Source organism: Moschus berezovskii, chromosome 17 (genome assembly GCF_049115385.1).
Source record: "Moschus berezovskii isolate FMDL1 chromosome 17, NW_MosBer_1.0, whole genome shotgun sequence".
Taxonomy (NCBI): Eukaryota; Metazoa; Chordata; class Mammalia; order Artiodactyla; family Moschidae; genus Moschus; species Moschus berezovskii.
The window spans coordinates 68,335,136-68,348,373 of NC_142476.1; the positions used below are offsets into that span (position 1 = coordinate 68,335,136).

A 13,238-nucleotide genomic window follows, 5' to 3' on the forward strand; every position below is an offset into this window, starting at 1 on the left:
CATTAGACAAATCAGGTCTTTTATTTACAGACTATGATGAGAAAAGCATACAAAAGAAGCCTCTTGGTCAATCATGTAAAGGGAAAGCTCTAAAATTCAATTTTTAGTAGAGTGTGGATGCTGATATTGAAAAAAAAAAAACAACAAAAACTGAAGAGAAAGAAAAGGCAGAAAGGTAAGCTGCAGCATGAGTACCCTGTCTCGGAGGAAACGACAACTCAGCTGAGTGACTGTTCAGAGCGGTTCATCTTCTGTGCACATGACCTTCACAGGGATGGTCCTGGGAAGTTTCGACTTTTGAAATTTCTGGGTTAATTCTTAACCAGAATTCCAAAATGTCGGGGCCAAATTGTTTGGCTTTACACTGTCTCTAACTTGGGGCTGGGGTGGGAGGCTCGCCCTTGGATGGGCCTTGGCTGCTCTTGTCCCTCCCAGGTCACACTCGAGGTCCCCCGAGAAACTCAACAGGGTTCTCTGGGTCAAGTCAGCAGCGCTGGGCCACCAGGAAGGCGTATTCCCAACCCACGCAGGCTCTTCCCCCGCATCTGTCTTACCTGATCAGCAGTCCTGACTCTCTTTCCCACTAAACGAAACTGTGCTTTTCATTCCACTGATGTCCCCTTTTCCTCGACTCCCAGTGTGGCCGGGCACGCTATAATTATCTTACATGGGTGAAAATGTGCCATTGGCGCTAACACAGGGCCATTTCTATTCTCTTTTCCTCAGAAATATGAATGATGCAGGAATTAGGTCCCAGCTCACCTTCAGTGATGAGCCTCCAGGATGCGAAGCAGAATCTAGCTTCACAGCTACAACGCCCTCCCCTCCACTCATTCCTCTGTCTGTCTGTCTGTCTGTCTGTCTTCCAACCTTCTCCACTTCCTGGTGCCACCTGGCTGGGTTTGATGGGTGAAGCGTGAGCACTGAGCCTTCATTCCCGGGAAAACTTCACGGGGCAACAAGTAGGTGTCGTCACCGAGCCTGCAGACTGGTTCGTAACAACCATTTCGAACTGGAAATTGTTATTCTGGAAACCAGGTCAGAACAGGGGCACGTTGTCGGGGTTGGCAGTGGGCGCCTCCCTGTCTGATGACTCAGTGGCAGTCCACAGATCATTCTCCAGGCCAAGGACTCTCAGCCACCCCAACTTTTTGAATCCAGCTGAGATGATGTCAAATTGGGCAGCACAGGAGAGGAAAGGCTACTCCAAGGGCAGCCAGTGTGAGCTCACTGGCCTCAGAGGGTCTGGAAGCATCAGCATGGCACCTCTGACCACCTAGCCTCCCCTCGCCCACATCCAGAGCCTAAGACCTTCCAACACTGATAACCCAGACCTGCTCCCAGTGCTTCCACTTCTCTCGTCCAGCATCCTTCTTCTGCTTCCTTCACACCTTCTCCTACTTTCTGGTTCCTTCTCTAAATCATACACTTTCCTTTCTAGGTGTTTCTCTCCAAGACAGAGCACCCGCTGTCGGTTTGATGCCAAGGATGACGGGGCTGATGGTAACTGGCAGCTGGGTCAGGGAGCCCACAACCTCAGCCGGCTATCTGCCTGCAGGCGGGTCTGGCCAGCCCCACATGTGGCCGGGCCCGAATGGGCTGGACTGGGCCCGGCAGCCCTTAGGAGCCCTCCCTCCCTCAAACAACCTGCACTTGACCTTGCTGATTCTCTTTCCCTCAGCACCACCTGCATATCCACGTCAGAGAAGGTGACAGTGACAAGCCTTCATCTATATGAAACAGTCATGACACAGTGTCAACATGGTTTTCAAAGCATCGGAGCCTTCAAAGAGATTTTTCTTTCTTCCTTCTTCTCAAGCCTGTAATTAAACTTCTGGTGGCAAAGGAGCGCAGAAAGGAAATGGAGGGATGAATTTAGGGACAAACAGTTCCCTCAGAACCGAGGCAGCCAAGGGCTGGGAGCTCTGTCAGCCTGAGAACTTTCCAGAATCGAGCAAACTGGCTCACTCCAAATCAAAATCCCTCGCCTCCCACCCCGTCCCTAATCACCACTCTGCTGCCCACCCAGAGCACTGGCTCCAGCCAAGTGTTTGCCTCTGAGCCACCCCCTGCCATCTTTCACGGGCAGCTCCGGTTTTAGCAAACTCTTGCTAATCCCAAACCTGACCTCAGCCTAATTCTCTGCAGGATTGTCCACCTGTGCCACTTGTGTCCAAGAGATGTGGAAGCTCAGCAGATGGATGGGGATGACTCATCCATAACATTCATCCAATTCAACCAAGACAGTTTTTTCTCTTCTGAGTATTTTGTGGGTTCAAGTCTGAAATGCTCCTAGGTTCACACTGTTCGCAGAACAGAGGCTTCCGATTATTTTTGCGGGGTCTGCCCAGGCAGCTCCCACTAGCGGACGAACGACACCACGCTGGTGGCCACGCCGAACGGGGCGGAGTAGGCGGCGGAGAATCCCTGCAGGCCAATCACGATGTAGCGGCATCCTTTGGCGATAACTTTCCCAACGTTCTATTTTTTAGGAACAGAGGAGAAAAGCAAAGGGTTAGATGAGGCAACTTTGTGATCTTTCATGCACAGTGGTGACATACATACAAAGTCATCTCGCCTAACTTTCCCAGGGCAAATGAGCAAGTCAGCAATTTCCCACCTCTCTGGCACCCCACATGGAACCTCATCAGAAAAACACTCAGGGGATCAGAACAGACCTCAGCACCTTGACAAGGGCTTTCCAGCCCCACAAGTTTCCAGATAATTCAAAGATCTTCTTGGAGACAACCATGAAACTGCTAGTTCTAAAACCAAACTAGGGGACTTCCCTAGTGGTCCAGTGGCAGAGACTCCATGCTCCCAATGCTGGAGGCCTGGGTTCAATCCCTGGTCACGGAACTAGATCTCACACGTCACAACTAAGATCTGGCACAGCCAAATAAATATTTTTAAAAATTTAAAACAAACCAATAGTGTTGTATTATTTAAAACAAAGCCCACCCTCCTCTGTTCAAGCGAAGTTACTGGATCAGAGGAGGGCTGGGTCAAGTTTTCCTTCATTCACCCGACCTAAAAGCCCACCCAGGCCTCCCTCTAAACCCAGGACATGCCCTGTCCGACCCACACCATGTGCCTCTAAAGTCTCCCGCAGCTCTGTCATTGCTGCACCCATGGTTTGGGGTTCCTGATACAATTCTACACTCCTTAATGGCAAGGGCTGGGCCTTACTTTCTTGGTACCCATTCTTCCTCCTTGTCTTCAAGGCTTGGTGCCAGTCAGAGGGCATCCAAGGGATTCAAGTGGAGTCGCAACAGAGGCATGCAAACCACCACCACGAACTGATACTGACTGCCTGTTGCCCCTCCCCCTTTTGCCTCTCCCCACCCCCAACTTTTGTCTCCATGACGACGGCATTCGTGGAGGGGACCTGGACATCACCGTGCATCCTGTCTCTCCGTCCTCAATGTTTCCAGCTCCAATGACCACTTAAAATCCCTGATCACAATGACAGGCCTCACTTTGACACCAACACTGCCTGACCAGCCTGGTCTGTTGGTCCAGTAGGCTGACTGTCCCTCTCTCCCACAGAGGACTTCTTGAACCTGTTCCTTTCTCCACAAGCCCCCAGTGCACACGAATGCACACCGTGTCCACACCCTCATTAGACGGCCCCGCTTTATCTCTCACTGAAAGACTCAGAAGTCACTGGGGAAGCCAGTCATCCTCCACCACTGTCTGCACTGCCCAGACTTCTCCTCCCACCTTGCCAGGTCCCAGTGGAAAAAAGCACCCCTAAGGCCATTTCCCTGACACTTGCTGCTGGCACCCTCTTCCCCGTGCCCTCAGCTTTCCCTTCTCCAACATCATCACCCTCTTCCTCCCCATTGGATCATCCCCCTTAGCTTACACACACGCGCAGCGGTCCCCTTGACTCCACGGCCTTCTCTAGGTCCTGCCCGCGTCACGTCAAACCAACGGAAAGAGTCATCTGCACTCACTGCCTCTACTTCCCCCCTCCTTATTCCTTCGTCCCCTACTCTGACCCATCCAGGACGGCTTGGTCATGGCCATCCGCCACCGCCATGTTGCCTGAGCCAATGAGCACCTTTCTGTCTTCCCCCTGACTCTTGGCCTCTTTGGACACTTCATGAAACAGTCATTTTGATTTTTCCCTTACCTCACATGAAGCCCTTCTTCAGCTTTCTTTTCTATTTTTTAAAAATTTAAAAATTGAAGTATAGTTGATTTCCAGCATTTCAGATATACAGCAAAGTGATTCAGTTCTGTAGTTTGAGTGTACTTCGGGAGTTGGTGATGGACAGGGAGGCCTGGCGTGCTGTGCTTCATGGGGTCGCGGAGAGTCGGACACGACTGAGCGACTGAACTGAACTGAACTGATATATGTGTGTGCTGGGTTTAGTCACTCAGTTGTGTCCTACTCTTTGCAACCCCATGGACTGTAGCCTGCCAGGCTCCTCTGTCCATGGGGATTCTCCAGGCAATATATATATATATATATTTTTTAACAGGATCATTTGCTGTATGTCTGAAACATTGTAAAAAGGTTATAAATATCTCCATCTATATAGATAGATATATTTTTTTCAGATTTTTTTCTATTATAGGTCATTATAAGATATTGAATATGGTTCCCTGTGTTATAGGGTAGGTTCCTGTTGCTTATCTACTTTATGTACAGTAGTGTATATGCTAATTCAAAATTTCTAACTTATCCTCCTCCCCCTCTGGTAACCATAAGCTTGTTTTCTATGCCTGTGAGTTTATTTCTGTTTTGTAAATAAGTTCATTCGTTATCTCTTTTTTTTTTTTTTTTTGGTTTCCACATATGAAAGTGAAAGTCGCTCAGCCGTGTCTGACTCTTTGCAACCCCATGGACTACAAAGTCCGTGGAATTCTCTAGGCCAGAATACTGGAGTGGGTAGCCTTTCCCTTCTCCAGGGGATCTTCCCAACCCAGGGATCGAACTCAGGTCTCCTGAATTGCAGGCGGATTCTTTACCAGCTTAGCCACAAGGGAAGTCCCACATATAAGTAGCATCATATGTTATTTGTCTCTGACTTATTTCACTTAGTATGATGATCTCTAGGTCCACACATGGTTGCTGCAAATGGCATTATTTTGTTCTTTTTTTTATGGCCCTCTTCTGGTTTCTTCACTGGATTATTCCTTCAACCAAACTTTAAAATGTTATTCTTCAGTACTGTTCCTTATTTTTTATTTTAAAACATGTTTTGGCCTCGAATTTCGCCACAGGTGATGTCATCCATTTCCAATGACTTTGAGTATTTCCTGTATGCTGATAAAGTCCAAATTTATATCTTCGGCTCCGACTCAAATATTTACCTCTCTATTTGAGGTCTCTACTTTTTGAGGACTCTTATGACTCCTCTGGCAAACATTCTTCCTTGCTGCAACAAATAGACAAATCTAACTCGACTGGCTACTCGCATGTTCCTAGAGGCCTTTGGTTATTAGGCTTCAACAAGAAGGAAGCACCAAGGAGTTAAGTTTATTTGTGATTATACAGCTGGTAAGAGGCAGAGCTGAACTCCAAAGAAATCTCATCTCAGGGTCTGTGTCCTTCGCTCTCACATACACTTCCCTTCTTTCATGAAGGCAGATGTAACCTTGCAGCTGCTTGCAGCCTGGGCATAAAGTCCACCCCTGTTACTTACTTAACTTTCCTTGGCCTCAGTGTCTTCACCTATAAAATGAGACTATTTAGTAACTACCTCACTGGGTAAAGAGGATTAACTGGGTTTATGCAAGGAAAGTACTTAGAACAGTTGTTGTTTAGTTGCTAAGTTGTGTCTGACTCTTTTGAGACCCCCATGGACTGCAGCCCGCCAGGCTTCACTGTTCATGCGATTTCCCAGACAAGAATACTAGAGTGGGTAGCCTTTTCCTTCTCCAAGGGATTTTCCCTACCCAGAGATTGAACCCTTGTCTCTTGCATTGGCAGGTGGGTTCTTTATGAGCAAAGCCCAGTAGAACAGTGCCTGGCACCAAATCAGGCAGTGCAAATGCCCCAAAGATCAGTTAGCTTTATTGGAAAATAACCTCTGCTTCTTTTTACTTTATAGTAGTTTAGGTTTGTGGTAGTAATTTTAAAATCTAAGATATTTTGTTGTCTGTTCAGGGACGTTTCTTAAAACTGTACTTTTCTATGATTTCTGGCTTATTTCAGCTTTCATCAGCCTCGGGATAACAGAATGAGCTCCTGCTCAATACTGTACGCCCAGCACCCAGAAAGGGCCTGGGTGTTCCCTTTGGTTGCTCTCAGGCCAAAGCAGGAGTTCTGAGAGGTGAAGGTAATTTTGATGGCTTCTTTAGACACTGATTCCTGGGACACTGTGTCATCAACTTCTCAAAGGGACATTAGGGTGTATGTCCGGGATAGGGAGGTGATGCTACTAAAAGATACATCTCTATAAATGTGTGATAAGATTCACTGGGAGAATTTTACTTACCTGTTTGAAATAACAACAAAAATTGTCCTCTAACAGTCCAGAGCACCCTTCATAAACAAAGCCCCTAGAATCATGGACAGCCTTCATTAAACTTGACATTATGGGTATTTGTACATCCACTTCCTTCTGCCTGCTATTTTTAAAAAACTGCTTGTCACTTCATCTTTGCCAATGAGAAAAAGATGTTACTAAAATAGCTCATTAGCTAGAACATAATCAAAACACAGAACCTGAGAAATGTGATGCAAAGAAACGCAAAATATTACCATCGACCAATTCAGTGTCACTGGAGGGAGCAGATTTTGCAAACTTTGATCTGAGTAGAGCTTTTTTAAACCAAATGATCTCTCAGAAGGGCAGAGCGGCCTGGGGGATCACAGGACAGTGTGGAGGGTTGGATAATGCCTTCTTCCCAAGATGCCTGAGTCCTAATCCCCAGAATCTGTGTATAGGCCACCTCATTTGGCAAAAGGGACTTTGCAGACGTCAATTAATGAAGGATCTTGAATTGGAGGGACTACCATGGATTATGGATTATCTGGGGGAGCCCCATCATTATAAGGATTCTTATATCTTTATTAATATAAGGATCCAAATAAGAACAAGCCCGTCTTATAAAAGTGATTCTGGAGGACTCAGAGAGAAGACCCTGCAGTAACAGAAGCAGAAGGACAGAGAGAAAGAGACCTGCAGATGCTATGCCAGTGGCCTTGAATGTGCAGTGGGGTGGTGGGGAGGGGGCACCTCTAGAAACTGAAAAGAACAAAGAAACAACGGCTTTCCCCTGGAACCTCCTGAAGCAATCAGCCTGCCAACTGAAGCTCAGAAAGCCCGATTTTGGACTTCTGGTCTCCAGAACTGTAGGAAAGCAAGTTTGTGTCATCTTAAATCACTGTATTTATAGTAATCTGTTACAGGAAATCTAATACAGGGAATGTGGCTTTTCTAGGGCTTCCGGGGCATTCAGCTAAACCCCAAAGATGTCAGGGATTTCCTGCCCCCTCCAGTTTCCAAAAGGAAACCACTTCTCAACAAAGGTCCTTTTTCCCGGAATATAAAATCCAGTCTTCACATCCCAGGCACAAAGCTGAGGTGGCTGATCAGCTAAGTGTTAGTCGCTCAGTCATATCCAACTCTTTGTGATCCCGTGGACTGACTGTATGTAGCCCGTCAGGTTCCACAGTCCATGGGATTCTCCAGGCAAGAATACTGGAGTGGGTCGCCATTTCCTTCTCCAGGGAGCTGATTTTTTTTCCCCCTGAGATATAGGTCATTAAACAAAATCAGAAAAGAACCAGTCATATGGGGCCTCTCCTCCATCTCTTAGAAAACAGCCAACAATAGTCATAGAACCATCATCATAGTCCAGGTGCATTCTAAGACCTCTGTGTGGATGAACTCATTCACTCCTTACCACAGCCCATGGGACAGAAGAGGAAGCCAAGGCAGAAAGAAGAGCAGAGCCCAAGGTCACACACCAGGAGGAGGCTGAGCACATTTTGTACCCGGCAGTCCGGCTCCAGGGCCCTGTCCTAACCCCCGACTTAGATGTGGGGCCAACACCTTCTTGAGCTCAAGGTCATTCCACACCCTGTGTTTCCCCTCTGCAACTCCCTTCAAGCAGCCCGATTAACAAAATTTAGGAACTTTTTTTTACTTCTTGTAACTTTTGTGGCTCCCAGAGGTGCCTGGGAAAGATGACCTCCTATTTGAACCTAAGTTTGGGGTTTGGTGCCCTTAACCCCTTCCTGCCTCCATCCTAACCGCTTCTGCACAGGCAGAGGCCAGGAGAGGGTCCTGATGCCCAGCTCGGTTTCTCTCAAGCTGTGCAGCCTTGAACAAAGAGCTTAACTTCCTGAAACTCCAGTTTCCTTCACTGCATAATGGGAGTCTGTGGGCTTTTCAAGGTCGTTAAAAAGAGTCAGAGCTATGGCATGTTGTGTGTGCAACAGAGCAGCCAGCAGACTGTAAGAGCAAAGTACTTCTGCCTCCTTTACTCAAAAAATGGGCACTTTCCCAGCAACCCAGGCTCTGTCTGAATATTCTGTTACTTCAAAATCAGCTGGGGTTCCTGACCACCAAGAGTCCTGGGCACCCAGCCTTCGGAGCCCAGAGCTTCCTGACAGACACTGGACCCAGAACAGCCCTGGGGTGACCCTACTCGGGGCCGCAGGTTAGCAGAGGGTAGGGGGCCTATCCTAGGACAGTTCACAAAAGCCAAACACCTTTCTGTACATAGAAGCAGGGAAGGCTTCCTTGGTGGTCCAGTGCTTAAGAATCCGCCTTGCAATGCAGGGGAAACCAGTTCAATCCCCAGTACAGGAAGATAACACATGCTGTGGAATAAATGAGCCTGTACATGACAACTACTGAAGCTCAACTGCCTTAGAGCCCATGCTCCGCAACAAGAGGAGTCACTGCAGCGAGGCTTCAGGCCACGACTAGAGAGCAGGCCACGACTAGAGGCCAAATCTAGAGAGAAGCCCGAGCACAGCAACAAAGACCCAACACAGCCCAAAATAAAGAAATAATTTTTTTAAAGCACCTGCATGAAGGATTTGAGTGGCTAAAAGATAGAAAGGAACTTTCTTCGCCCTTCCATGGAGCTGTCTGCAGGTCACTTCTTACTCCCCTGACCCAAGTGAGATAAAATTTTGCCTGGTGATGAAAGCTGGGAATGTCACCTCCCTACATTTCTAGCTGAGCCTTGGCTAATGTCATGGATTTTCAACAAAGAGGGGTGGCTCATTTGAAACCCTGGGAGTTGAAGGGCAGAAAGGGCACATCCACCTCTCACATGACAGCGTCCTCACCTGGCTTCCTGGTCTACTGAACCAGCGTGTGACACTGCCTCGATTCTGCTAGCACTCTGCCCTGTACCCCATCCTTTTTCTATCTGGTGGAATTCTTTCTTGTTTTTTTTTTCAGGTGAGGTGAAATTCACATAATGTAAAAATTAACCATGGTTAAGTGAACAACTCAGTGGCATTGAGCACATTCACAATGGTATGCAACCACCACTTCTATTTACTTCTAAATATTTTCACCAACCCCAAAGGCAAACCCATACACATTAAGCAAGTAGTCGCTCTGCATTCCTCTTTCCCTCCAGTCCCTGGCAAGCAACCATCTGCCTTCTGTCTCTCTTGATTTACCTATTCTGGATATTTTATATAAATGGAATCATACGCATGATATGTGACCTTTTGTGTCTGGCTGCTTTCAATGAGCACTGTGTTTTATCCATGTTGTAGCATGTACTTGATTCCTTTTCACGGCTGAATAATACTCCACTGTGTGTGTGTGTACTACATGTTGTTTACCTGCTTATCAGTTGATGGACATTTGAGTTGTTGCCACTCTTTGGCTATTGTGATGCTGCTGTGGACATGTATACATATATATCTGTTTGATTACCTATTTTCAGCTCTTTTTTGGGTATATACCTAGGAGTGGAATTACCGGAACTACCATTGCAGACGGTGCATGTGTGTCTGCATGAGTGCATGCGTGCTCAGTTGTGTTCAACCCTTTGTAACTCCATGGACTTGCAGCCTGCCAGCCTCCTCTGTCCACAGAATTTTCCAGGCAAGAATACTGGAGCAGGTTGCCATTTCCTCCTCCAGGGGATCTTCCTGACCCAGGGATCGAACCCAAGTCTCCTTCATCTCTCACACTGGCAGGCAGATTCTTTAGCACTGTGCCACCAAGATATATATATATACACACACATACATATATACATATATATTCCTTTTCGATTCTTTTCCATTATAGGTCATCATAAGATATTGACTATAGTTCCCTGTGCTATACAGTAGGTCCTTGTTGTGTATTTATACAGTAGCCATATGTTAGTTCTGTGTTTAATTTTTTGAGGAAATGCTAAATTGTTTTCCCCAGCAGCTGCCCCATTTTACATTTCCTCCAGCAACTCACAAGAATTCTAATTTTCCACATCCTCGCCAAGACTTGCTATTTTCTGTTTTTCTTCTCTAATAATAATCACGCTAGTGAATCTGAACTAGTACCTCATCATTAACCTATGAAACCCTGACTCATCCTTCTGTGCCGTTTCCATGTCACCACTGATCTGAAAAACTTGACTTTACAACCTCGTTCATGAAGATAAAATGCCCAGGCTCTTTCCATGTAGCTCCAGGGCAGTGACCCATAAGCCAGCGTCTCCCCAGGAAGACTCTGCTGGGGCAGGACTACATCATACCCATTTTAGATCTCTAGTGCTCAGCGCAATGTCTGGCACATTGTTAGACCTCCCAAAGCACCTTCAGCTCAACCAGCCTCTCTGAGCTGGGATTCACACATTTATCAGTACACTAACTGAGCAAAGAATGACTTTTTGGGGGCTCAACTGGGAAAAAAAGGAAAAAAGAATGATTCATCCTGGCATGACTCTAAGCCTGAAAGTCCCAATTTTATACTTTTTACTAACATACATTTATTAATATACTTTACCACTGCCTGCTTGTTTACTGTTCCCAGAGCTGCTGACACACCTTTAAAGATGATGACAAAGCTCAGTTGCTAGGTGTGGAGACTGGTCAGTTTCAGGTATGATAAGAGATTGCTGGAGGACACAGATAACTGGAGGGACAATAATGAGGTGGAGCCCCTTCCCTTTGGTCAAGACAGAGTGAGTTCCTGTTGCCACGTCCAACTCCAGGGGCCTGAGGCAGCAGTAGCTTTAAGGGTTTCCAGGCAGAAGAACTTGGGAACTGCTTTGGGGCTTTGATCTCCGAGAAAGAAACTGCCATTGTATCCCATATTCATATTCTCTGTCTCCCCACCTCTCCACTCCCACCCCCAGGCAAGTGACAGTGTGTTTGCAGAGAAACACCCTGGGAGAAAAGTGGATTCGACGAGTGAATACTTCGGGACTGCTGAGCTCCCAGGCCCTGGAAATCACCTTGAGAATCTTTAGGGGAATAATGCCAACAATTCTCAGCTAGTGGATGTCCTTGAGAGGATGTTGCTGGAAAACAGATAAACTGGGTTGTAACTCCCTGCTTTCCAACTGGGCCGCCTTCTACAAGTCACCGAAACACGCTAATTCCTCAGTGTTCCCATCTGTAAGACAGGGACACTGATTCCTGTCCTCCCGACTACACAGGGGAGTGGGAAGACACGCCTAGGACAAGAACCACCTGGTAATCGACTCTTGGGAATGTTATTCACCCGCCAGCATGGGGGAAGCCGAGGAGCTGTGGGCAGGGAAACCTCTCGTTTAGTTCCGATCCCGCTCCGCAGTCACTTTGGCCCCACTGCCCAGTTCACGGAGCCACGTCGGGGCTCCAGGAGAGAATGTCGGGGCGCGGGAGGGCGGAGGTGGGCGCGGGAGCAGGAGGGGCGCAGGGCCGGGCAGAGAGGCTGAGAGCGTCAGGCTGCAGGGATCGGATTCCAGCTCTCTGGCCGACGTCGGGATGCCTGACCCCGGGCACTGGGGCGGTGGAATGCCTACCTTGCCGTACTTCTTCAGCTTCTTCCGGTACCTCTTCTTGGGCTTCTCGCTCGGCACCTGCTCCTCCAGCGGCTCGTAGCGCTCCGGGAGGACGGCGAGGTGCACCCTCCGCGCGCCCCGGGAGCCCGGGCGCGGGGCGCTCGCCTCGCTCTCCGCCGCCTCCGCCCCGCTCTCCAGATGCTCCAGGATAGCGGCAGCCTCCTCGTCCCTCTCCGTCCGCCCTCGCCCCCGGGCCAGGGGCCCGCAGCGCGGGAGGCTGCTCGCCGCCTTGCTTCGGAGCCTGGCTCCCACCGTCATGACGCCGCGGGCCCTCCGGCTGAGGTCGGGGCGTAAAGACACCAACCTTTGCTCCCAGCCCGCACCTCCAGCCGCGCCGCCCGCCCCTGCCCAACGCGGCCCGGCCCGGCTCAGCCCAGCCCCGGCCAACCCGGACGGGGCGGGAGGCCGTGTCACCGCAGCGCCCCCTGGCCGCGGGGCCTGGGATGGCGGCGGCTCCACCGCGCCCGGCCTTCGGCTGGTCGGCCCCAGCGGCCAGGATCCCAGCCACTGGGTGAGGGATATCTCGAAAGGTCAATGGACAATTAACATGCAAAGCATGTTCCACCGCACTTACAACGAAAGAAGTGAACCCCACCTAGTGAGACTTCCTTTGCCCACGTGGAGACTGGCAGAGATGATGTTGATGGTGATGATGAAAAAGATGATAGTGATAAAGATTGTGGGCTTCCCTGGTGGCTCAGACGGTAGAGTCCGCCTGCAATGCAGGAGACCTGGGTTCGATCCCTGGGTCGGGAAGATCCCCTGGAGAAGGAAATAGCAACCCACCCCAGTATTCCTGCCTGGGAAATCCCGTGGACAGAGGAGCCTGGCTAGCTACACTCCGTGGGGTTGCAAAGAGTCTGACACGACTGAGCGATATTCAGTGCTGGTGGGGATATGGTAAAATGATGGCTATAATACAGTATTCAATGGGATGCAAACTAGAGATAGGCTACTGGAAAAGCAATCAGAAAATATTTATTGAGTTCTGAAAAACAGTTGTAACTTTCCAGTTGCCTATGCTGAGAAAGACTTCCTTGGTGGCTCAGACGGTAAAGCGTCTGCCTACAATGTGGGAGACCCGGGTTCAGTCCCTGGGTCGGGAAGAAAGATCTCCTGGAGAAGGGAATGGCAACCCACTCCAGTATTCTTGCCACCCCCCACCCCGCAAAGGGGCCCAAATAAATATTTCCGTGGAGAAGGAAACGACAACCCACTCCAGTACTCTTGCCTAGAAAATCCTATGGACGGAGGAGCTTGGTGCAGGC

At 48.8% G+C, this 13,238-nt stretch overlaps 1 protein-coding gene across 1 annotated transcript; it reads right to left on the reverse strand.

Annotated features, from left to right (window-relative positions):
- Window positions 1-2: 2 nt before the first annotated feature.
- Window positions 3-12,228, reverse strand: C17H1orf115 (chromosome 17 C1orf115 homolog). Its single transcript, XM_055419875.2, has 2 exons — window positions 11,932-12,228; window positions 3-2,481 (listed from the first exon to the last, which is right to left on the reverse strand). The coding sequence occupies exons 1-2, from the start codon at window positions 12,226-12,228 to the stop codon at window positions 2,362-2,364; spliced, it is 417 nt and encodes a 138-aa protein (XP_055275850.1). The 3' UTR covers window positions 3-2,361.
- Between the last annotated feature and the right edge of the window lie 1,010 nt (window positions 12,229-13,238).